This window comes from Odocoileus virginianus, chromosome 9 (assembly GCF_023699985.2).
Source record: "Odocoileus virginianus isolate 20LAN1187 ecotype Illinois chromosome 9, Ovbor_1.2, whole genome shotgun sequence".
Lineage (NCBI taxonomy): Eukaryota > Metazoa > Chordata > Mammalia > Artiodactyla > Cervidae > Odocoileus > Odocoileus virginianus.
In genome coordinates, this window is record NC_069682.1 from 10,136,060 (window position 1) to 10,160,408 (window position 24,349).

The 24,349-nt window shown below is 42.7% G+C and overlaps 1 protein-coding gene across 2 annotated transcripts in view; it reads right to left on the reverse strand.

The window, feature by feature from the left end:
• PRKCQ (protein kinase C theta) overlaps positions 1-24,349 on the reverse strand; it is a 144,329-nt gene that overhangs the window by 64,271 nt on the left and 55,709 nt on the right. For both annotated transcript variants that reach the window (XM_070471940.1, XM_070471941.1), the window contains exons 2-10: positions 22,388-22,517; positions 17,723-17,922; positions 14,224-14,284; positions 8,358-8,520; positions 6,959-6,990; positions 6,777-6,862; positions 5,505-5,634; positions 2,062-2,171; positions 977-1,094 (exon numbers count right to left, since the gene is read on the reverse strand). In XM_070471940.1, the coding sequence (XP_070328041.1) occupies positions 977-1,094; positions 2,062-2,171; positions 5,505-5,634; positions 6,777-6,862; positions 6,959-6,990; positions 8,358-8,520; positions 14,224-14,284; positions 17,723-17,922; positions 22,388-22,505 (1,018 nt within the window). In that variant the 5' untranslated portion in view covers positions 22,506-22,517. The remainder of the gene's footprint in view (positions 1-976; positions 1,095-2,061; positions 2,172-5,504; positions 5,635-6,776; positions 6,863-6,958; positions 6,991-8,357; positions 8,521-14,223; positions 14,285-17,722; positions 17,923-22,387; positions 22,518-24,349) is intronic.

Sequence of the window (24,349 nt, forward strand, 5' to 3'; positions counted from 1 at the left end):
ATCTCTTGCGCCTCCTGCATTGGCAGGAAGATTCTTTACCACTCCAGGTTTGTCTTTCATATTCTAAGTGCAAGGTAAATAAGTATTTTATAATATATGTTGAAACTATTCAGAATCACATGTATACGTATAGCTGAGTCGCTCTGCTGTTCACCTCAAACTACCGCAACATTAACTAATTGGCTATACCTCAATACAAAATGGTTTTGGTGTTAAAAAAACAAAAATTGAAAAAGAATCACACAGTCACATCCTCTCAAAAAGCCCCTTCCAACAGGAGGCTGGATGAACTTCATAATGTCATAAATGTTAAGGATGTTGGCTATTCTTCCCCATTCTAATCTTAAACTTCCCAGTAAAGTCTCAAAGTACAGAATAAGATGGTCTGTGGTATTTCTACCATAGGGCTCTATGGAGGATTTATTTTGTAAAACAGTCAGACCATGGCAGGGAATAACATTCTAAAATTCTAAGGAAAAGTTTGCCATTATTTCTTCCAGAGATACCCCATCTTCTACCCCCACCCCAACTTCCCACAACCCCTATCCACTTACAAAGCTTTTCTAGTGGGCTGTATTTTGGTTTTACTTCTAGAAGTAGAAGCCTCTTTGTGGGTGGCTAGGTCGGTAATTTCTAACTAGAAAAGAATCATTTATCAGGCCAGGCAAAGGGAGACTTTAACCCAGAAAGTCTTAGTGAAAGTGTTAGTTGCTCAGTTGTGTCCAACTCTTTGTGACCCTATGGACTGTAGCCCACCAGGCTCCTCTGTCCATGGGATTCTCCAGGCAAGAATACTTGGAGTGGGTAGCCATGTGCTTCTCCAGGGGAACCTTCCCGGCCCAGGGATCAAATCTGGGTCTTCTGCATTGCAGGCAGATTCTTTACCTTCTGAGCCACCAGGGAAGTCCTGGACTCAGGTTAAGGTTAATCAAGATGAGTTACTGACGACAATTCCACTGTGAATAGGGATAGCTACCTTTTTTCCCCGGTCCTGGTACGTATGGCGGCTTTGCTTCACCTTTTATGGAGCATGGGAGACCAATTTCAACTGGACCTTCTCTGAAGATGTGCTCAGAATCTCTTAAGCAGCGAGCCTGGGTGACAGACAAAGAGTCAGACCACCCGCCTACCCACCGACCACGGACGGGACCATGCAGGTTGCTGTCCATGGGCACGAAGCCATTTCAGATCCCTGAACATGGAGGGTAACTGGACCGCTCCTCCTCCTCGGCACTCTCCTGGGACCCCATACCCTGTGAACATCTAGTATGTTTTATGCACCAGCAGAGCGTGCTCATTTCCTTCATATTTTCTGGGGGCTCACTGGTTTTTCCCACACTCCCCACAGCGCTCAGTCACAAATAGGAATCAAAGACCAATGGATGGAAAAATAGCTCAAGTAGGCAAAGCCAAGTCTTTCAGACTTTTTTTTTTTCAGAGTGGACCATTTTTAAAGTCTTTCTTAAAGTTGTTACAATACTGCTTCTGTCTTACGTTTTGGTTTTTTGGTGCGAGGCATGTGGGATCCTAGCTCCCTGACCAGGTATCAAACTCACACTTCCTGCATTGGAAGGTGAAGTCTTCACCACCGGACCACCAGGGAAGTCCCAAAGCCAAGTCTCAAAGAGGGTTTGTTCACGGATGTGAGGATTCAGCATGCTACTGAGCGGAAAGGCAAAGCTGCCTCAGATTCAGTGTTTTGGGGGCATTTTGGAGATGATTCCAGCAAATGTTTCCCCACCAGCTAATACATAGTCATCTTATACAGGTATAGAGCTAGCAATGAATCCTCAATACTTTTAATGAATGCATTTGTTTGTGCCCCTGCTCATTCCACGAAGAATTTAAGCTCTTACAAAGATCCACACAAGTGAAATGCATTAAATAAACATCTCAAAGTGGGGATGTGGATGTGAAGATGAAAGCCAGGGTCAAGGCAAGTGCCTGGAAACAGATTCCATGTTGCCCCATACAGTTGCTACAAATCCAAGAGTGAAGGGACTGAAACAGTCCGTGTTGAGTTGAAACTGTGGGGACTCGTCCCCGAAAAGACATTCCTACCTGCTGAGTGCTCTCAATCATCGCCAGGGCTTCAGCCATCAGCTTCTGGTTTATACCACAAAGGTTGGCCACCTTTGTCTGGCATCTGTGATGCACATTCATGCCACATGCTGAAAGAAGAAGCAATGCCATGAGCAAGGGCGACAGAATCAACTTCCAGACACCCTGAACATGATCTGTTTTGGGTGCAGGTATGTCCAACAGACAATTGGCAAATCCCCAGCACCATCTTCCCCTCAGAGGGAGACACTGAAGACAGATATTAGGGTGGTGCTTTTATGATGCCACCAAGCATCATATATCTTATATCATATAAGATATCATATATCATGCATCATATATCATATCTCTGCTTCACTGAGATATTCATGCACACAGCAGGTGCCTTTTGGCATAATGCTGGGACACAACTCCTGCTTGAGGCAGAGCCAGAGCCTTGCTGATGGCAAGGAAGGCTGCCGCCCATTTGTGTGCACAAACTTAGCACAGTGACTGGCTTCCAAAAGGTGCTCACCAAATACAACTTTTCTTCCATCTTTAAAAATGTTATTGAAATATTTAATGATACTTTAGCTGTCTTTACCTTTAGTTTTCACTACGTAAACAGACCGTTCACAATAAAACAAAATAGCATTTTCTATGTAAGTAAGTATAAACCATACATAGTTGTAAAAACCCCATCTGAAGTGAAATCTTTAATATAGTAAAGATGCTACTTATAATGGCCTCTGTCCTCTGAACCCTGCCTGATTTACTTGACACTTCCTGGGCTCCCAGAGGCAGGTTTTATGTTGGGTGACCCCAGCTCCCATTTCCTACCCATGACTGCAAGGCAGAGGGAGGCAGTTAGCAGGGACTGAGCATCTTACTGTTTAAAATTGTACCAGATCTAAGCTCCTCTCTGATGTGCCATGAAGAAAGGCTCCCTGCCCACCAGGATCAAAATGTCAGAAGCCTGTTACTAACCTAGTAGGTGATAACTGAACCTCTGTGAGTGCAAACAGTTCCTCTGATGACTAATTTCAGCAGCCAGAGGAAGCAGACAGAATCAGGAGAAGAGGGGACCGTACTTAGGCAGGAGGCTTACAGGAGAGCAAGAAGAGAGAGTGAGGCAGAGACGGAGGGAGACCCAGGGGAGAGAGTGGGAGGTGGAGACGCAGGCAAGGGCATGAGGAGGGAGAGACAGTACCCCGCCTCACGGGGTTCCAGCAAGAACAGAGAATGACTCAGGGGGAAGGAAATGGGGGGGGGGGGGAAGAGGGGAGAAGAGAGGGAGGGAAAGTAAGGAAGGCCAGAGGATGAGAAATGAAAGAAGAGAATGGAACAGAGAAGAAAGAATGTTGGGAAAGAGGGAACAGAGCAGGGCGTGGGAGCCATGGAATAATGCCACGGAATCCTAGTGGAAGTTCTGAGCTCAGAGGCAGAAGCCACTGCTGGGATGAGCGTGGCCTCTGCAGGTGGGGTGATGGGCTCCAGGGAAGAAAATCCCGATGTCCAAGACCATCAGAATGGAGATGCCATCAGGTGTGGATTTGATTATTCCTGTCCTGTTTGTCCACTCAGAAATCCTCCAAGTTACCTGTTGCCTATGAACTCCTAAAGACGCTCTACACAATGCCAGCCACCCACCCATGGACCGCTGAGCAGGGGTAGACAGGAAAGTGTGTGGTGGTCCCCTGGGCAGCAGAGATTTCTCTGGTTCAGATGAATTTTGACTACCTGTGGGTTTGCCTTCAGCAATGAGTTGAAAAACCTAACATCTCCTGCCTTCCTTAAGATGTCACTCCAGGCTCTACCAGACCCACAGATACACTTGGGATGTGGATAAGGAGGCAGCTAAGGGTGATCTTCCTGCTTAGGTCAGCCCCCTTTATCACTTAAAAGATCCAACACACACTAGCCAGTGGCATAAGTTAAAATGGGGTCACCCACAAAAAATGAAGTGGCTTTATGTTTAATCAGTGGGCTTCCCAGGTGGCGCTAGTGGTAAAGAACCTGCCTGCCAATGCAGGAGATTTAAGAGACATGGGTTCTATCCCTGGGTCAGGAAGATCTCCTGGAGGAGGGCAGAAGAACCCACTGTAGTATTCTTGCCTAGAGATTCCCACGGACAGAGGAGCCTGGCACGCGCCCGTCCATGGGGTTGCAGAGTCTGATATGACTAAAGTGACTTAGCAAACATGCATGTTTAACCAATATCCTAGGATAAACCATAATGGAAAAGAGTGTGTTAAAAAATGCATATAAATGTATGCACATTATATAATGTGCATACATATATATACATATAATTGAATCATTTTGCTGTATAACAGTAATTAACTAAACACTGTAGGTCAACTATACTCCAATAAAAATTTTTTTAAATTGAGAATAAAATGCTCCCTGCTGAGTGCAGCACTTTGTTCTGAACACGTTACTTAGGCTCTGTCCCCTCTCAGCCACCACTCCAAAGGCAGAAGGCCTCTGATAGTCTTTGTTGGAATTTTTCCTCCCTACCCCCTAATCCTGGTGAAATGGCATCTCAGTTTCTAAAGGTTATTGCCTTAGCAACCTGGGCTTTTAGAGCCAGAAAGCTGTCTGGCTTTTTCTCTGGCTCAGGCTGAATAACTGGGCGGGTAAAGGCGCGAGCTCGGGCTCTGTGGTCAGGTCACCTGCAGGAGCCGTCCTCTCAGAGCCAGGCCGCTCCGTGTGCAGGCTTCCCCGGTAAACAATCTGCCTGCAACGCAGGAGACCTGGGTTCAACCCCCGGGTCAGGAAGATCCTCTGCAGAAGGGAATGGCTACCCACTCCACTCTTCTTGCCTTGGAGAATTCCATGACAGAGGAGCCTGGTGGGCTATCGTCCATGGGGTCGCAAAGAACTGGACCTGACTCAGTGACTGACACTTCCAACACTTAAACTGCAGCTGGAGTTCACAGCACGCTTTGGGGACAGGCGTGCCAGCTTCAGTGAGCCAGGGAATGCTTCCGTACAGCACTTTTCAGCAGCCCAGCAGATGTGCCAGGCTCATTCCTCGATGGGGCCACAGACAGAATGGTCCTTGCTGGTTCCAGGGAGAGGGGCAGGGGCATGGCCAGAGCTGCCAGAGTCGGGAAGGGACAGGCCAGGGAGAGGACCAGTCAGGGGACCGTGCCGCCTCCTCGCTCCCCAGGACTGGGTGCCTCAGAAGGCATCAGGCGAGCGGCCTGGACACGGGACCTGAATGACTGTGCACTTCTCTGGGATTTAAGACACAGGGTGGTGGCAGGTGGAAGGGAAAGAACAGCAGTGACTTGCTATCCAGGAACTTCTCATTCAGGACCACGGGGCTCTTCCGGGCTGGCTGAACAAGAGAGTCATCTCCACCTCCCTCCCTCCCTCGTCCTCTCATCAAAGCTGCAAATCCACGCCCTGGAGGTTCTGTCAGTGGGCACCCCAAGCACCCTTCGTGTGGGACTCACCGTCACACTTGAGCCCTTGCCTGGCCAGGCCCCATAGCAGGGTCCCACAGTGCTCACAGAAGGTTGGGCTCTTGTAATTGTAGACCTTAAATCTGTGCGGCATGTCGATTTTGAACCTCTCCTTGTGGAACTGAAAGGGAACAAGAGAGTGTGATGGTTCGTGTGTCCCTGGGTTCCCCACTTTTCATTTCTTTAGCAGAGACTTTTGCAGAATGAACAGAATAATAAAAACATTGCAATGATGTGGTTTGGATGTCATGATTTTTACTTGTCAAGCCTTATAGTCATGTCCAATGAAGACAGGAAGCCATTAGCTGTTCTGGGTCAAGGGCACGAGATACTCATATCGGGTAACCTGGAGATAGCTGAAGTCAGCTGCCTTTGGGCAGATGGGCTAATATTTCAGGAAGGAGACCAGAGTTATTTGTTTAAATGGGAGTTATATCGACGGACTTCCCTTCCTAATTTAATATAAATGTTTCCTTTTCTCTTTCAACCTAGATCTAGTGCCTTCACCTTTGGAAGATATTATATAATGCTTCCTCTAGAGGCATTGGTTTATTAGCGTGAGGAGTGGGAAGACTTTTCACACTTGTTGTATGTGAACAGAAGAGACAAGCATAGAGAACAGTCCTGCCAGGTGCTGTAACAAATATGTCACCTGTGTTGCCTTTTACACGTGTGAGATCTCATACAATCCTCAAAATATCTCATCTGAAGCAGCCTCTGTTAGGATTCTGATTTGACCTACGGGGCGATTAAACACAGAGATGGCGAAACACTGGTTTTGGGTCTCAGTAACAATCATCACTGAAGAGGAAAGCGTTTTAGGGCTATTGACATGCATGGGAAATGTAAGAACTGTGCATTATGAACAAGAATTAGGGGGTTGTTGGACTTCCCTGGTGGTACAGTGAATAAAAATTCATCTGCCAGCGCAGGGAACATGGGTTTGATTCCTGGTCTGGGAAGATTCCACATGCTGTGGAGCAACAAAGCCCATGCACCCCAGCTATGGAAGCCTGCAAGCCTAGAGACCATGCTCTGCAATAAGAAAACCCACCGCAATGAGAAGCCCCGAGCACCGCAACTAGAGAGTAGCCCCTGCTCTCAGAAACGAGAGAAAGCCCACACGCAGCAACAAAGACCCAGTGCAACCAAAAAGAAAAGAATGTTTTAAAAAGTCCTTTAAAACAGAATCAGTGGGCTTTTGTTAAAGGTAATGTCAGGTTGAAACCACCATATTTCAGATAGGCGAATCTAGGTCCGTACCATGGTTTCTCGGCTGTTGATAGCTGATCCTGTGCACTTTGCTATTACTTTATCGATACACTTCTTGTGAATTGCTGCATTACATTCTGAAAAGAAATAACTACAGCTTGAGATTTTCAGAAGTTAAGGGACAACTAAACAAAAGGAGTGATGCTAGTACAACAGAAATCCTTCTTACTTACGTTGACACTGGTAGCCTTGTTTGTTCAGACCCCTGCAATAAAGCACATGTTTGAATATGTACATGGATTTTAGCGTCAACTGTAATACCAAAAACAAAAACATTTAAAAGATGAACAAGCTCTCATAGCTTCCTACTCTCACAGAGCATTTTCTGAGCAGCAGCCCTGGTCTGCTATTAGGCAAGAGTGTTAATGTATGCTCTTATTTTGACCTGCTTTGTGAAAAGTCTGAACATTCAATAAATGAGGAGTTGTTCATTTCCCTTTCATTTGCATATTTTCCAAACAAACATGCAGACCAAAAAATGCCCAACCAAAAATGGATCACAGGCTCCTAAGTAGCAAATTTCCATGTCTACACTTAAAGTTTTTCACTGTCTTGCTAAGTTCAGTACAGATAAGCAAAGATATCCATATAATACTTTATTTCCTCTTTCTGAGTATCTGTGAACATTTGCAGCTAATAAATTCTCAACCTTAAGACTGATTCTGTTAACATTCACTATTAGAAAGGAAGGCAAGTCATTAGATGAAGACAGTTGATGGAAACCCACCAAAAGTCTGTCTGACCTTTGGATACCCTGGTTAAGCCAGAAACCTCTGGCATTAACAGATCCTGCCAGAACCCAAAGGAGAGAAGACCCCAAAATAGTGGGGGAAGCTGAAACAAAAGATAAGGAGTCATTTTGAGTCTCCAGTCTACCGTAGCCTTCGCTGTTGTGGTTACTGAGGCTTGAACCAATCTCTGTTCGAGGGCTGTTAAGACACCCAAGAGCCTTGTAAACATAGAAACCCATCAGCTCCAATGGGCAAGTGTTGCCTTCTGCAGACATTTAGTTAGCAGCACAGTTGGGTTGCTGAGCTGGTGGCAGTTTTGACTATAAAACTGTGCTTACAATAAAGATCTCTCCCTCTTCTGTCCCTCCCCACTCACCCCCAGAAGCTTCCCATTTAATTGGAAACCAAAGTTTCCTTGAAATCTTTCCTAAGGGAGTTGGATTCCTGGTGCTATAGGAGCTTGATTATGAAAATATTCTCTAGAATCACACCGTTTGAGCCTCCTCAATCCAGGTGAGGCCACTGGAAACTCTCAGGTAGGACCTATTCCCATACAATCCCCCAAGGTGGAACATGCCAGGCCTGGTGGGTTAAGAAGATGCATCACGGGACTTCTCCGGTGGTCCAGTGTTTAAGAATCTGCCATGCAACGCAGGGGATGGGGGTTCAGTCCTTGTTCAGGGGTCTAAGATCCCACAGGCCTCAGAACAACTAAGCCTGCACTCTGAAGCCTGTGTGCCGTAACTAAGACCCAACACAGCCAAATAAATAAACAAATTTAAAAAAGAGATGTGACCCAAGGCATAACCTGAAGGTTGGCGTCACAGGCAAGTAACCATACCAGACAAATTCATGGCAGACGGAGCAAAACGTGGGCTGTGGGAAGAAGGTGGCCGTGAACTCGTGGCACTTGACGTGGTGGACTTTGGCCTGCTTGATGGCGCCTCGGCGGTGATGCAGAGCGAAGAAGCCGTCGGCCTCGAATTCGTTCACGTCCTTTGTGTCTGCAGGAAGAGGGCAGTGACAGTGACCTTCTGCGATATGGCTGTCACAGCTGGGGGCGACCAGGGTGGGGGGAAATGGGGAAGGGGCAGAGATGGATGAGGGACTAGACAAGCATTGAGACCATTAACACCCCAAGTACTGGGTTGGGCGAAAAGCCTATTTGGATTTTTTCCAAAAGATGTTATGGACATTTTGGCCAACCCAGTATTCCTAAAGTTTGGTACAATGCGAAGTGTCTTTCCTTAGTTCTGTAACAGGATTATCAGAGGGTGTACTGTTAGAGGATTGGAACAATGAGGCTGGATTCTTGGCTCAATCCTTCCATCCTCTTTCACGACACTGAGCTATATCCTTTCTCAATTTTTAAAACCAGAAGTTGGAACATTTAAGGTATTTATTGACCTCTCCTCGTCACTGTCAGTGATGAGTCAGCCAGAAAAGGCAGGAAGTGGCAAATACTTTGCCTGTAATTCTAAAGAATAATGTGGTACTGACAGTAAGTTGGAAACTATACACACACACACACACTCACACACTCACACACATATATATTTTTAGGTCCCCCCAAATTTTATATCTGGTTGTTTATGGACAAAAAAAAATGAAAAAATAAGACAGGCAGGAGCTGGCCAGATTTCTGAAGGCAAAAGAGCTTTGGGAAGCTGTTTACACTTTGGTTCCTGAAACCCACAGGAATCAGATGCAGCATCCATAAACTATACAGGTCAATGTGGAAAGGACCAGAAATGAACAGATGACTGCAATTAAAAAATGTCTAGATAATCCTGGATGGTACCTAGTCATCTACATCAAATCATTACATTCACAGTTCTTCAGTTTACCCTGGGCTCTGGATGCTGGTAAAGGTACTCTGTGTAGTAACTGTCCACAGTACCCACAGTTTCCCAAAAGGCTGGAAGAATTCTGAGAAATACCAGTGAGAATATTAGCCGTGACTGAAGCCCAGGTCCCCCAACCAAAATACACAATAGCAAGGTAGTTATGATTAAACAGTACAATGGAACCTCCAGCATGCAAGAAAGAGTGACAGGGTAAAGGAGATGGAAAGAACAAGACAGTCATTATCACTAAAATAAGGGTAATGAATTTAATGATGCTAGTTTCTACAACTTCGATTTTAAGTAGATCCTTGGATTACTTATTATACTTATTTTTTAAAATACAAAAGATGGAGGTTTGGTGAGAATAAGGGGCTCATGTTTCACAAATGAAGAGAGTTAACAATATTTAAGCCACATTGTTTCCCTTTGGGCTAAGCCATGGCAATGGCTGGACAACACCCTCGAGGCAAATGATCCTGCCAGAGGACCTTAATTTCCCCACCCCTTTTCATGACCAGGCTGGAAACACACTGGGTGGACAACGAGGCAGGGGGAGATTCACAGAGGTGAAGACCCTCCTCCACGATCCAACCTAGTGCCAGCTCTCCTTTCAAGACCGAAGTCTTCTTTACAAGAGTCCACAGGTCTGTTTTACGGAACCCCCAAACTCTCAGATAAAAAGTCACTTTGCTGTAGACCTGAAACTTTCACAGCATTGTAAATCAACTATACTCCAAAGAAAATAATAATAAAGCATTCCTGAAAAAGAGTTCCTTACAGGGCTTAGTACTTTGCCTAATACTTCAAGGTTAGGCGATTTAGGTCTTTTTTTCAGGAACTGGGCTGGAAATAAATTAGGCTTGGTGAATTAGGGGTTAGATTTAGGGTCACAGAGGCAACTGCTTTGTCCCATAGGTTCTGGTTTAAGTGTAGAGATCTATTTACAACTCGGGACAGGCACAGGAGGCCATTTGTCCGGAAGCTCTGACTCATTTCTATTTTGGTGCTGATGAAATAAAAGGAAATAAAGTATAAAATTACTTTTGAACTCAGGGAGGGAGGTGAATTATTCTGGGAACCCTATCCATATTACTGTGAAAAATATACAAATATAATCATGTAAAAATTATATGGTGGTGGTTTAGTTGCTAAGTTGTGTCTGACTCTCTCTTGCGACCCCAAGGACTGCAGACCACCAGGCTCCTCTGTTCATGGGATTCTCCAGGCAAGAATACTGGAGTGGGTTGCCACTTCCTTCTCCAGGGGATCTTCCCAATCCAGGAATCGAACCCAGGCAGATTCTTTATTGACCGAATAGTCTAATAAGCTATTATAAATAATAGGCTGGACTATATGCAACTGTATGTTTATAAATATAGTCTGTGTATTAGAACACTGTACATTTAAAAATATGTCAGAAAGTACAGGTAAGGAATTCATTCACTTGCTCCTTGCTATAATTCCTTTATCCTCTGGCCATTTCAATCCTTATAAGAAAGTAAATGTATAAAAGCTCAGAATTTTAAAAATTCTCCTTGTAATTACTATTTATTTCTGAAGTAATTTGGCCTTCCGTTTGTTCACTGGTTTGAATAAGCTCACTGATTCTTATATATTTGGTTATTTATTTTATAGCAATGATGCCTAATCTATTTGTTTAGTTTAACCAATCACTTGTTTGTAGTCAATTAAGTCACACATTTCCTGGGGAGCTATAAGTGAATTGCTATGCAGGATATTATAGAGAATTATGAGACCCCTAATTTTGAATGGGTAAGTCAGGAAGGGATGGCACTCACACAAAGAACAGACTTGGAGATAAGAACTCCCATATTTTCAGGAGGTAGGAAAAGAAATTACAAAAGAGGCCATGAAGAGGCAGCTGAAAAATTAGGAGGAAAACTTGAATAATATTACATCAAGCAATCCAAGAAAGAAAGGTTTCTCAGCATTGACGGATAGAGAGATGTCAAGGGAATTGAAGCTTAAGAAACAAACATTTGTTTTGAGGACTCATTCTTTTGGAGAAAGCCATTTAGCAGATGGATAGAAATATAAGACAGATTCTTTGGGTTTAAGGGTTGATAGAGTAGTGAAGAAAAAAGGAGTAATATATTAAACTACTTTCTCAAGAAATGTGTCAGGGAATGAAAGGAAAGAAAGCCTTGTAGAGGAAAAAAGGTTTTAAAAAGTACCTTTAAACTGGGAGACTGGGACTGACATATAAACACAGTACTAGGTATAAAACAGGTAACTAAAGAGAACCTAATGTATAGCTCAGCGGAACAAAAGAAGGTAATCTGTTTGTAGCACATATGTTGGTGTTGGTTGCTTGGTCGTGTCCGACTCTTTGTGACCCCATGGGACTGTAGCCTGCAAGACTCCTCTGTCCGTGGAATTCTCTAGGCAAGGGGGTTGACATCCTGTTCTCCACAGGATCTTCTCGACCCAGGGATCGAACCCAGGTCTCCTGCATTACAGGCAGATTCTTTACCATCTGAGCCACCACGGAAGCCCTAGGACATATGTTAAATTAACCGTCTGCTGTGTGACTCAGGGAGCTAAAACCGGGGCTCTGTAACAACCTGTGGGTGGGACAGGGAGGGAGGTTCAAGAGGAAGGGGACATATGTATACCTATGGTTGATTCACGTTCATGTTTGCACCAATACAATACTGTAAAGCAATCATCTTTCAATTAAAATTAAATAAAATTTAAATACATTGCAATATACATTATACAATATATATTAGGTGCAAACAAATACTTTTTGATTGCACTTAGACAAGGTACTTAGAATAGTCAAATTCATAGAGTCAGAAAGCACACCGGTAGATGCCTGGGGCTGTGGGGTGGACGGGTCGGGTGGGGAGACAGGAATGGGGACTTCATGTTTCATGGGGACAGAGCTTCAGTTTAGGAAGGTGAAAAACTCCAGAGGGTGGAGATGGTGAGAGCTGCACAACAATGTGAATGGACTTGGTGTCATTGGACTGTACTGTTAAATATGGTGAAAATAGTATATATTATGTGACTTTTATCACAGTAAAAAGCATTTTAAAAAATATCTATTTCACGTTGGAGAAGATGGCATAATTATGTATGTCTTGGCAATGAGGTGGAAACCAAAGAGAGGAGAAGCTGAAGATGCCAGAGAGGAAGCGAGGCTGGTATTACAGAGCCGCCAGGGTCGGCAGCCAGGACGCCAAGAAAGGGAGGGACTCTCTCAGAGGCCGGAGCAGGAAGGGGCTCAGGAAGAAGATGCTGAGCGCTGAAGTGCAGACACGGCGGAAGACACGGTCTCTCCCGGTTCTACCATGTTAGCAGGCTCCCTCGGCAGCTCAGAAGGACTACGGGAATATTTGAGACAGTCACTGAGTGGGAACCAAAGGGAAAGAAAAGGCATTTCTAAATGCCAGAGCGAGCCCAACTGAACAGTTCAACACACATTCACTGAGCACCTCCTAAGTTCTCAGTGAGATAGGAAGATGAATGAAATAATGCCACCTGCAGCAACACGGACGGACCTAGCAATGGTCATACTAAGTGCAGTAAAGTCAGAGAATGACAAATATTATATGATATCACTTATGGGTGGACACTAAAAAAATGATGCAAATGAACTTATTTACAGAACAGAAATAGACTCACAGAAAACAAGCTTATAGTTACCAAAGAAGAAGGGCATGGAAGCATAAAACAGGAATGGGCTTAACATACACACATAGACAGATACTCCACAAGGACCTACTGTACAGCACAGGGAACTATACCCAATACTTTGTAATAACCTATAAGAGAAAAGGATGTGAAAGTATATATACATATGTGTGTGTGGGGGTGCATAGATATATATTCAGACATATCTGAATCACTTTGCTCTACACCTGATGCTCGCCCAACATTGTAAATCAACTATACTTAAAAAGACTGAAGGGTAGTAGCATCTGATTCATTTACACAGCATTTTGACAACAGGATATAAAGGCCACAGGAAGAACTGACAGGCTGTCTGAGACACCACGCACACGGCTCATACACATAACTTCTATGAACGGTGTCTGTGTGTGAGATGCAAGGGAAAGTCTTCAGTGACACATTTTTTTCCTTGCTTGTTCCTAAAAGCATTTGAGATGACTAACTTGAAGCATTGGTCCTCTGTCCTTCTAGGGCTAAGGAAAGTATTTATCAGCTTCTTATTCATTTTGTATTCTGACGGTGTGACCACGTGTCATATCACATCATTTATACACAGTGTGTACACACAGGGCAGCACATTAGCAGAACCCTTGGTGTTTACAGTAAATTCCCAAATGAAAATATAGACAGACTAGAAAAGCCCTGGGCATGTGCATTCACACCATGTAAAAATAAATGCTGGACTTCCCTGGTGGTCCAGTGGTTAAGAATTTGCCTGCCAATGCAGGGAAAACAGGTTTGATCCCTGGTCGGGGAATATTTCACATGCGGCGGGGCAAGTAAGCCCATGCACCACAACTCCTGATCCCACACTCTAGAGCCTGTGAGCCACAGCTGCTGAGCCCGCGTGCCGTGGAGCCGGAGCTCTGCAGTAAGGGGAGCCCCCTCAATGAGAAGCCTGCGCCCCTCCACGAGAGAAAGCCTGCGCACCGCCACGAAGACCAGTGCAGCCAAAAACAAACGAAAGTTTTTCAAAAGTAAATGCTATAAATGTTTTATATTTCTGTATGTCTCTGGTCCCACAGGGTGTATATTCAACTCACGCTCGAGCATCATTGGAAATTTTAAGGAAATTCCTTGTGATTCCATTTTCTTTGCTTTCGAAAAAGTGAAAGAAGTTGCCCACCTCATCCCCAAATAGGAATAAGAAATGTCACTTGCCGCTCATTTCCAGAAAGTATCTTGCGTTCATCAGCATGCGGCCTTGAGGTTTCAGCTCTAACTGGTGGAAGGAAGAAAAGAAACATGGGTCAGAGTGTGAGGCAAGCGCTGAGCTGAACGACATCCCAACTGATGAGCTGGGTGAGGCAGGAGATTTCCAGCGCAGCCCTGCTCCTTTTCATCTTGGTCACTCATGTTATCATCAAAATAGCACAGCATCCACAAATATAACCTTTCTTTTATCAAAACATCTCAGCAGCTCATAAATTTGATTTGGAGATCGAAACTTCCTCAAGGCCATGTCCACCCTTCTGCGGCCTGATGACTGCTGCCTGCCAGGCTCCTCGGTCCATGGACTCTCCCAGGCAAGAATACTGAAGTGGGTTGCCATTTCCTCCTCCAGGACGTCTTCCTGACCCAGTATCTCCTGAGTTGCAGGTGATTCTTTATTGCTCAGCCACCAGGGCCTCTGGGTTAGTAGGGGTATTAAATGAGAGTGGCCTTTTACTTTCACATAGAGAACCCACTTCCTTTGGAAAGTGCTGGACCGTCTACTAAGGGAAATTTTAATTCGATTGGTCAAGGAAGGGATTGAATATATATATATTTCAGTATCATTACGTAGAAGGGACCAGACAAAGTGACCTGTTAAGGGATGATGCAGATTATGTGATGTGACATAAGGGACACATGGCAAATCTGAGAAGATCTGACTAACCACTAATAATATAACTAAACTGTAACACAGCATTGTTCACATGCTAAAAAGAAAAAAAAAAGGTGAACTGAAGCCCAGTGCTGATCATTACATCTGTGGGTAACTAGAATAACTGAAAAATAACAAGAAGGGTCTGGTTGAACTCAGGACTGAATCATGGTTAAGTAATCCAAAGTCATGGTGACCTTGTACCTTCCACCAGAACTTTAAAGATATTGGAGAAACTGACATAATAGCAATGCCAATAGTACAGCATCACTACTATTAGAATTTTATGATGTGACGAGCTTGTACCACTTGGTTAACTACACATTTCCATGAAAGCTTAAATTTGTTCTTGTTGTTCAGTTGCTAAGTTGTGTCTGACTCTTAAATGGCTTAAATAGATTAGTGAAAAGAGAAGGGCCTTTGACATCAAGTACATATACTATTATTCTCTGGTTTATGGAATAATAAATAATGGAGGCAAAAATAAAACTAGAAGAGTGAGGGATAGGGGCTCATTCCCAGAGGAAGTGGGAAAAACTGGTACCAGGTGACTGCAATGTTATTAATATTCAGGAATTAGTGGTGATGGAGGAAATTAAATCAGCGAGCTGCCAAACAAACAACCTCCACAGAAAGTCAGATTCCATCACATTTATGAGTGAGTGGGGGATAACCACACCAACAGGGAAAACCTTGGGAAAGCAGAAAGAAAATATCAATGTTTGGAAACTGGATGGTGACTCTGGAGGTAAGAGGCAACTCTGAGAAAATCCTTTTCTTTTTTAAATAGAGAAACTAACTTTAAGAAAGCAGATTTCAACAGAAGCAAGGGAAACTAAGTCCAAAGCAATCTGTTGACCCTTAAACATGATAAATAAAAGTGAACTAGGAAATAACCTTGAAACTGACAAAGGCAGAAAATATAAGAAGGTTGCTAGTAGTTAAAGGTGGATCTAAGGGCTTAGGTCTCAATAATCCCAACATGCAAAAAACATGAAAAGTCTGACAAGAATAAACTTAAAAAAAAATGCCTCAGTAAGAAAGCAAATGCAACTTTAAGAGGTACAAATAGAAAAACAACTTGTTTGTCAAGGATGCAAAGTAAAAGAATTTTAAAAATAGTTATCCTTTTATTCATTGAAAAGGAAATCAATAGTATGCTACTTTAAAAATTAGAGATTTGGTGACTCCTCCGTTTTTAAAAAAATGGGGCAGAAAGTGGAAAATAAATGGGAATGGGGGAAAAACAGAGGAAGATTATCTCTAGTTTCTCTCTTCTTTCTCTGAGCCTGGTCAAACGCTCCATGACTCAGTGGTATCTGCAGTCTCACCCTCTCCCCCAACAGGTCTGTATCAACCTTTACCACCAAGTCACATACCTGTGACATTACTCACTTATTTATCCACTTCCTATGTGCATAACCAGCTACCTAAGAGGAATTCTGTTTCTGTGATCGCTCACCAGGCTGAATGAGTTCACAGACACCCTGAACTAAACTAGATAAATACATTGAAGCATGGGAGAATTTAAGAAAAAAATCTTGACATATTGTTATCTTTAAAGATTACTTTAGTGATGGAAGCAAAGATAGATATACTTTCCTAAAAAGTATCTCTCTTTTAAGGTAAAAAATATACAATTGACACAAAAAACTAGGTTTTAGGCTTATATCATTCCCATTTTGAAATCTGATATTTGAAAATCTTTTGGCTGGTGTTCTTAAGAATCTGAGTTATATGAAGTATGAAGTTGAAAGGTAAGAGTCTCCACCTTTGCATAAAGGATGCAGACATTTGAAAACACTTTCTGGGCTTCAGATCATACAAAAGCAGCTTTAACTCATATATTTTCTTTAATTTTTGTACCCCAGAAATTTTCATAAGAATTTCTTATGCTTTCATAGTTTACTTCTCCTTTCAACTTCATAACTATTTTGGTAACAAATCTTTAGAATAGAAGTTTTCAAAAGTCTGTGTGGTAACATGGATTGTGTATAATGTACTTTTTAAAGCAAAGTAAGCTAATCCTGAGTATTCATTGGAAGGACTGAAGCTGAAGCTCCAATACTTTGGTCACCTGACGCAAAGAGCCGACTCACTGGAAAAGACCCCGATGCTGGGAAAGATTGAAGGCAAAAGGAGAAGGGGTTGGCAGAGGATAAGGTGGTTGGATAACATCACTGACTCAATGGACATGAATTTGAGCAAACTCTGGGAGATAGTGGAGGACAGGGGAGCCTGGCGTGCTGCAGTCCATGGGGTCAGAAAGAGTCAAATATGACTGAGCACTGAACAACAATAAGCTAAGCAAACACATTATGACAAAAAAAATTTACAGGGATTGAGATATTAAAGGGATCTTTGCTCTCTTCTCACTTATCTATCCAGCATCTTACCTAAGACAGTTTATCAAGATATCATGTAGGTATCTAGATATCTTGATATTCATGTGATATCTTGACACACAGATCACAGGTAGATTCCCACGCTATGAAAATTTTGTGGTATTTCCAAGCTGACTTTAACAGTTATAGATCAATAACAGTTCTTCACACCCTAAGAGACCTTATTTCCTTTACACAAGAATCAAAGAAATTTGAGTATGCTAGTATGTTCTATAGTCCACAATGAATACTCATTGTCACAGTCAAGCCACCAATGAGTCAGTGGTAGGCAGTCAGTTTCCTCAAGGCCTTTAGGATGTCAACCTTCAGGATGACACGGAAATTCTGTACCAGTCTTCAGCTACGATGGAATATACACATAAATGAAGCTCATGCCTTGGCTATTTACCCATATCTCTGTCTTCCCATTGTTTTTCCTGCATCTCTCGGCCAGGGAGTAGAGCTCCACGGTAGTCTCGGATATCAGGTCCACGTTTTTGCCCTTCACGATGATCTGCATCACTCTTCCCTTGTTGATGTGGGCGTCGAAAGTGCTGTCCCAGGGCGGGTACATGGTTGGCTTTTTCTGGATGTACATCTGCCCATTCTCTAGGAATGGAAAGATATGTTCTCATTTTAGCCGGTTCTGGGAAATAATTCACCCATCCCCTCTGCTCTCGAGGACTATACAAGTCTTTTGGGAGAACAACAATAACACATACAAGAATTAGGGACACTCAGAGAATGAACTTATGGTTACCAGGGAGGAAGGATGGGGGGGGGAAGGGATAGTTAGAGAGTTGGGGATGGACATGCACACACTGCTATATCTAAAATGGATAACCAACAAGGTCCGACTATATAGCACAGGAAACTCTGCTCAGTATTATGTAGCCACATGGATGGAAGAGGGATTTGGGGGAGAAAGGATACATGTATACATGCATGGTTGAATCGCTCTGGTATGCATCTGAAATTATCACAACATTGTTAATTGACTATAGTCCAATTAAAAAATTGTAAAAAAAAAAATTAGAGATAAAATAGGACAAAATGAGATGGCTCCAAGGTCTACATGCAAGGTAATGTACTAAAACTTGGAAGTCAACGTGGACAATTTATGCAAATAAATCTGGCATGTTGCACTGGTAATGCTCTTTTCCTATTCATCAGTTGCTTCTTTTGAAGTCTGAACACCTGAGCAAATATAAAGAACCCAGCAGCTAAGCCTGGTATGTTTGATAGAGGACAGTGACCTAGATCCTCCCCTTTTAACCGGTTTTATACTTTTATGCCTTTGGGGATCCTTCTGTGTTAATGTATTAAGGGTGGACACATGACTGTTCAATTTCACTGGTATCTAGTAAAAAAAAAAAGATAATATAAAACTACTGTGTGTTGATTTGAAAAAGACACTGACAATTTCAGGCTTATACTGAGTGCTCTTTTAGAAAGATATTTAAAAAATTTCCACTCAACATAAATACCTTTAATAGGCAAAACCTTTAAAATATCATGAACCATTATTTTCTTCTCAAAATGAGGATGCACTTTAACATAAACCATGCAACCTAAGCAAAAACTAACAAGTATCTCAGAGAGGTGGAGGTCGTCATCCCCGGAGTCAGTGAAGCAGGCTGCAGGGGGCCTGCAAATGGTTCTTGACAGGAACCAAGGGCAGGATGATAAAGTTTAAGGAAACCATCCCAGAACCACCAGGGAAATTGACTACTAGGGATTCAGCAGTGTTGTCCTATCCTCCATCCATATCGGATTCTCTGTAGTATTTTTTCTTTAGTCGTTGCAGGAGCAGAAAACTGCAGCTGCATTTCAGGGTTTCTTTCTTGTGATCATAAGCACATGAAGTGGCAGTCTGAGCAGAGATATATCAGAGATGTTGATAAAGCAAAACGAAACCGTCACTGAAAGCAGGGAAGCAAAGCAGTTCTAACTCTTGAGGCATGATGCTGAAAGAGAACAGGCATCAGGCATTTGCTAAATTACTCTTTGGGAGGTATACAAGGATTTGAATAAGCTGAAATTTCACACTGTAGGTAAACCTGGCTGTGAGAGGTATAAACTCTAGCAAGGTTAAGTATGGAACTGGAAGGGGAATAATTTTATGATTTAATAGAAATTTAACTCAGGATTGGACTTAAAAAAAAAAAAAAGCCATGGTAATAGTAGTGATCAGAGTAATGTTTTACTTCCACAGGCTTCAAGCTACCTCTCAAAATTCCTTTAACTTCCTCCAACCATCATCCTTCAGCACACCCAGGAAATGGGCAGAAATTCCCACAGCATTTTTCACACTTTCCTTCAGTAAAGACTGTCATCATTTGTAAGGAGAACCAGAACTCAAGATCCTGTCTATTTACAGTGAGGTTTAGTATTTTCAAAGGCTCCCAGACCGACAGCACTGTGTCCTATTTGCCCCTGTTCTCTGCTTTACGTAGAATGCAGCCTTCACATCCCGAACCCGGAAACCTGCTAAAACTCTACAGAAGTAATATTTTAAATACCAAGTTCAGAGAAATTTCTTTTCAGGACAAAACTAAAACAAAATGAAAAAACAAAAACCTCTGTGCTCCACAGGCTAACCTTTCAGAAAAACAAACTTCTTTTCCAACATGTCCTCTTGATTCATGTGGCTGATTAGACCAAGTTCAAAGGCAAGGCCAAAAGAAGAAATAGATACTTTTAAAAAAAAGGCTCCCAGGAGGCAAATGTCAGTGAGACCTGTGGATGTAAAGGGAACCAGATCCAAGAGACCCATTAAGTCAAAAAGCAGCTTTGAAAAACTCAGACAGTGCACACTTCAAAGATTTCGGTGACATTTGAAAGGTTTTAGATTGGGAGCAAGTGCCATTCTCACTGTTAACTAAACAGGAGAGGGATCTGGGCAGAAGGGAACTGGAGATGATCAGTCAGTCTCCTCCGCTTTGATGTGCTCCCGGGGCTGGAAGGCAGAAGCCAGTTGAGCGCAGAGAAGTCTTTTAAGGGAAAGAAAAGCCAGCGTCCAGGATTGGAAACCCCAGGGTTCTGAGCTGGACACATCCAGCTGGAGGTCATCCCCTGCAGAATCAGGTTCCTCTTGCACCCAGGAATGTCATTCAATTTTTCTTTTTCAAGACTACCTTCTCTCTCCATCTTTCTCTCCAGCCCCAATTCTCTCCCCGAACAACCCTGCTTTGATGTCTTCACTTCACATGACTTACTATGTGATCTTTCTGTTTTTTGCTTATCTTCCGCTAGGAGAGGAACTCTGAAGGAAAGGCAAGTCTTCTGGCCCAGTATACAGTAGGCGCTCCATAAATACCTTCTCTGTAAACGCACTGTAGTGACGCCTTATCATTCCCGTGACTGCATCGGTGGCAATCAGACTTCCCTACGAAGTGTCGTCTGCTAAAACCAGAAATGTGTGTAGGGAGGCAGGGAAAGGCAGGGAGGCTGGGAAAACCACGAGATGTAAACTTCCTCCTGCTTTATTTTTTTCCTTTTCTGATTTTAGAAAGTCCATGAGAACTTTAAAACTCAGAGGCAGGGATCAGAGAGGACAGGAGCTGTTTAAGTGATCATGAAGATATTCTAGACAGAATAGGATTATCTTCTTTTTCCCGAGTGACATTGTTTACTCACATTATCATTTCTAATGTGCTTCAGGAAATAAATTGGTTAAAATATTTTCAAATTTCTCTAAAATATTTTAGCAGTCAGTTCATTAAATAATTTAGCTTTATGTTCATTCATTCTTCCAAATGGAAGACAGTATTACAAGTGTCCATTCAATACTCATTTTTTTTCTGTTCACTTATTACAACATACAGTGATGTTAATTACTATTTCATTTAGAAAAATTCCTTGACTCCACGGTACTACCATGCTCAAATGGGCACACTAGTTACATTGCTCTACCAGTAATTTAGACAAGCCAGAGTAGGATGATTTTAATGGAAAGATCTAAAGGAAGGAAGGAATCTTGGAATCCCATGAAGGAATCTTGGAAGACTGTCATGCTTTCCTCCTCCCCATGAAATTTTCATGAATATTTAAATCTGACCAAATTCTTTAACTCACCTGGGGTCTGAGTAAAGGAAGTCTTCTGAAATTTGAACCCTAATGGCTAATCCTATATTTTTTTGTACTGTTTATCTGAACTTGGTCAAAGAAGCAGTAAAATATCTTTGGCATTAATTCTAAGACAATGGAATATTACTCAGCCATAAAAAGGAATGCATTTGAGTCAGTTTTAGTGAGAATGAACCTAGATCCTGTTATACAGAGTGAAGTCAGAAAGAAAAAAAGAAATACCATATATTTGTTTTCGTATTGTATATTTGTTATATGTTATTCCACATACACATGGAATCTAGAAAAATGGTACTGATGAACTTATATTCAGGGCAGGAATAAATCCACAGATACAGAAAACAGACTTTGGACACAGTAGGGGAAGGAGAGGGTGAGACAAATCGAGTGAGTGGCACTGAAACATATACATTTCCATATGTAGAACAGATAGCTAGTGGGAAGCTGCTGTGTGCTCTGAGACAGCCTGGAGGGGTGGGAGGGAGGTCTAGAGGGAGGGGACAGACGTATACTTAAGACTGATTCACATTGTGGTATAGCAGCAGCAAACACAATATTCTAAAGCAAGTATCCTCCAAATAAAATTTTTCAAAATGCAAGACAATGCAGACTTTATCTATAATCATAGAAAACAATCAGACAATACTGTACCATGTTCTACTTTAGCTAATAAGTAGATTTTTTTTCCCCTTTGTTAACCCCTTACGTAACGTCCTCAACTCATTTCTCCTTTCCTTTGTTTATGTGGAAAGTGGGACCATGACCTAGAACATACGGCAGGCAACCAGGTCCAGTTCAAAGAGGCTGTTACTAAGCCCATGTGCCCCTGAGGAAGCACTTGGCTTCTCTGGGCATTCGTTTCCTGAGCTGGAAAGTAAGGTTGAGTCAGGTTGACCTTGAAGATCCTGGAAGGCCTTGCTTCCCAGTTCACTGCAGAGTCTTCCTCTTCGCCCACCCCCCAGGTCCAACACCCACTCAAGCTTACCTGATTCCACATACTCTTTGACAAGCACAGCACAGTAAGGGTTAACCGCCTCACCCTGGCACGACTGGCAGGACCCACAGTCGAAGTTGGACAAACCAATTCGGAGAAACGGTGACATGATGGTCACTCCCTGCAAAGTGACAGAAGACAACAGCTGTTTGAAGACTGTAAAATATATTATTTTGGGTGTTGCATCCCTCCTAACCAGTGCTTTATCTCTGAAAGCCAGAGCCTCAAGTGGCTCGACTATCCATTCAAACAAATGTTTTACTTCCCCTTCTGCACGGTGCATTATTGGGCTCACCCCAAACCACAGGCTGATGTGCCAGAGAAAGCGGCGTCCTGGACAAAGGATATTTAACCTTGTCAGTTAGAACTAAGTTCCACTCCTAATTGAATGGAGTTATACTTAATAGTTGCAGAGAGACGCAAAAGCATTCCAACACTTCATTTCTTCTATTAGTCAAGTAGGTACCCAGGAAACAACACAGTAATAAGAAAATGAGTTTATAAACAGTGAGTCTATTTTAGTCACAGCAGTTAAATATGACACTGTGAAATTCTTACACAGGCTATTTGTGTGTGTGATGGAATGGGCTCTGGGCATTTATTTAGCAGCTGATCTGTTTACTTTAGACACACACAGAGATCTGTGTGTGTGTGTGTGTGTGTGTGTGTGTGTGTGTGTGTGTATTTAAAGAGCTTCTGAACAGTTTGAACCACTTAAAAACCCTAAATCACTGACCATCATAAAATAGCAACTTCATTGTGGAAAGAGAAACAAAGGACTTTATAGAAGTCAAAGATCTAATAATTACACTTTCCAAGAGATGTGGGTGAAAATCACCTTAGTGTTGGCTACAGTCAGGGATTCTAGTCTGATTTTTCATCTATTGTTCTTTTCTTTGACATTTACTTCAACTAAAGCTCCCTCCCTTGTTTACCTACTTTTCCATGAGGTTCCATGAATCTGAAACTATTACCTGGTATCAATAATAAGTGATAAAATTACATTCTTGCTTCCTGTCTCTTGAACAGATTTCACTCATGAATTTTCCAAAACATTCCTAAGGAAGCCAAAGGGAATGTGCATGGGCCAAAAAGTTCATTTGGGTTTTTCTGTAAGAGGTTATAGGAACTTTTTGACCAACCCAGTATCAAGAAGAAAGAGCACTGGCCATCTTTCCTATCTTTGTGGAAAAGAACAAAACTACTCAGAGTAACAGGCTCCCAGATGCCAGAATTGATGATACAACTGGAAATCTCCAACCCAGTATCTGAAGCCAGCAAAGCCACGAGAGATCACCAGTCCTCTGGACCTCTGGAATGCTGCTGGTCTTTGGATTTTTTTTTTTGAACCAACAGGGAGACATATCAGGGGCCCTTGACAACTGCTGTTAACTTCATGGCATTTAAGAGAGTCCCAATTTCCTGTAGTTCAGCAGGTTTAAGTAAAAGAGATGGTCATAGAATCATCCCGATTTGTCTCATGTTCTTAGCCTCGTAGCAGTGAGGTGACTTCCCAGTTTGTCTTTAGGGAGCCCCCTTACCCTCTGAGCTTAGAACTCTTGGGTAGAAGCCTGTCTAAAAACTGAGAATTTTCCAGAGAAAACTTGAGACCCCCTCACCTCTCCCCACAGGGTTCCTGGGTTATGTAGATCTTTCAGACAAATTTATATTCTTCCACTGATCAAGCCGGTCACCAAGAACTAGCATCATTTATGGGACTATTTACCATGTGTGGACTTTTTTGACGATTTCCTCAAAACAAGCTGAAGGTAAGCAATTCATTCTGACTTGAGCCCGGAGGGAGCAGTGACTCATAATGTCTGAGTTTACAAGCACTCTGACCTTTACTGACGACGTGTCACTTTGCTATTTCCAGGCTGGGCTCAGAATTAGGCAACAGCGCTCAACGAGCACCTGGGAAAATCTGTCTGGGGAACAGAGAGAAGGCTGTAG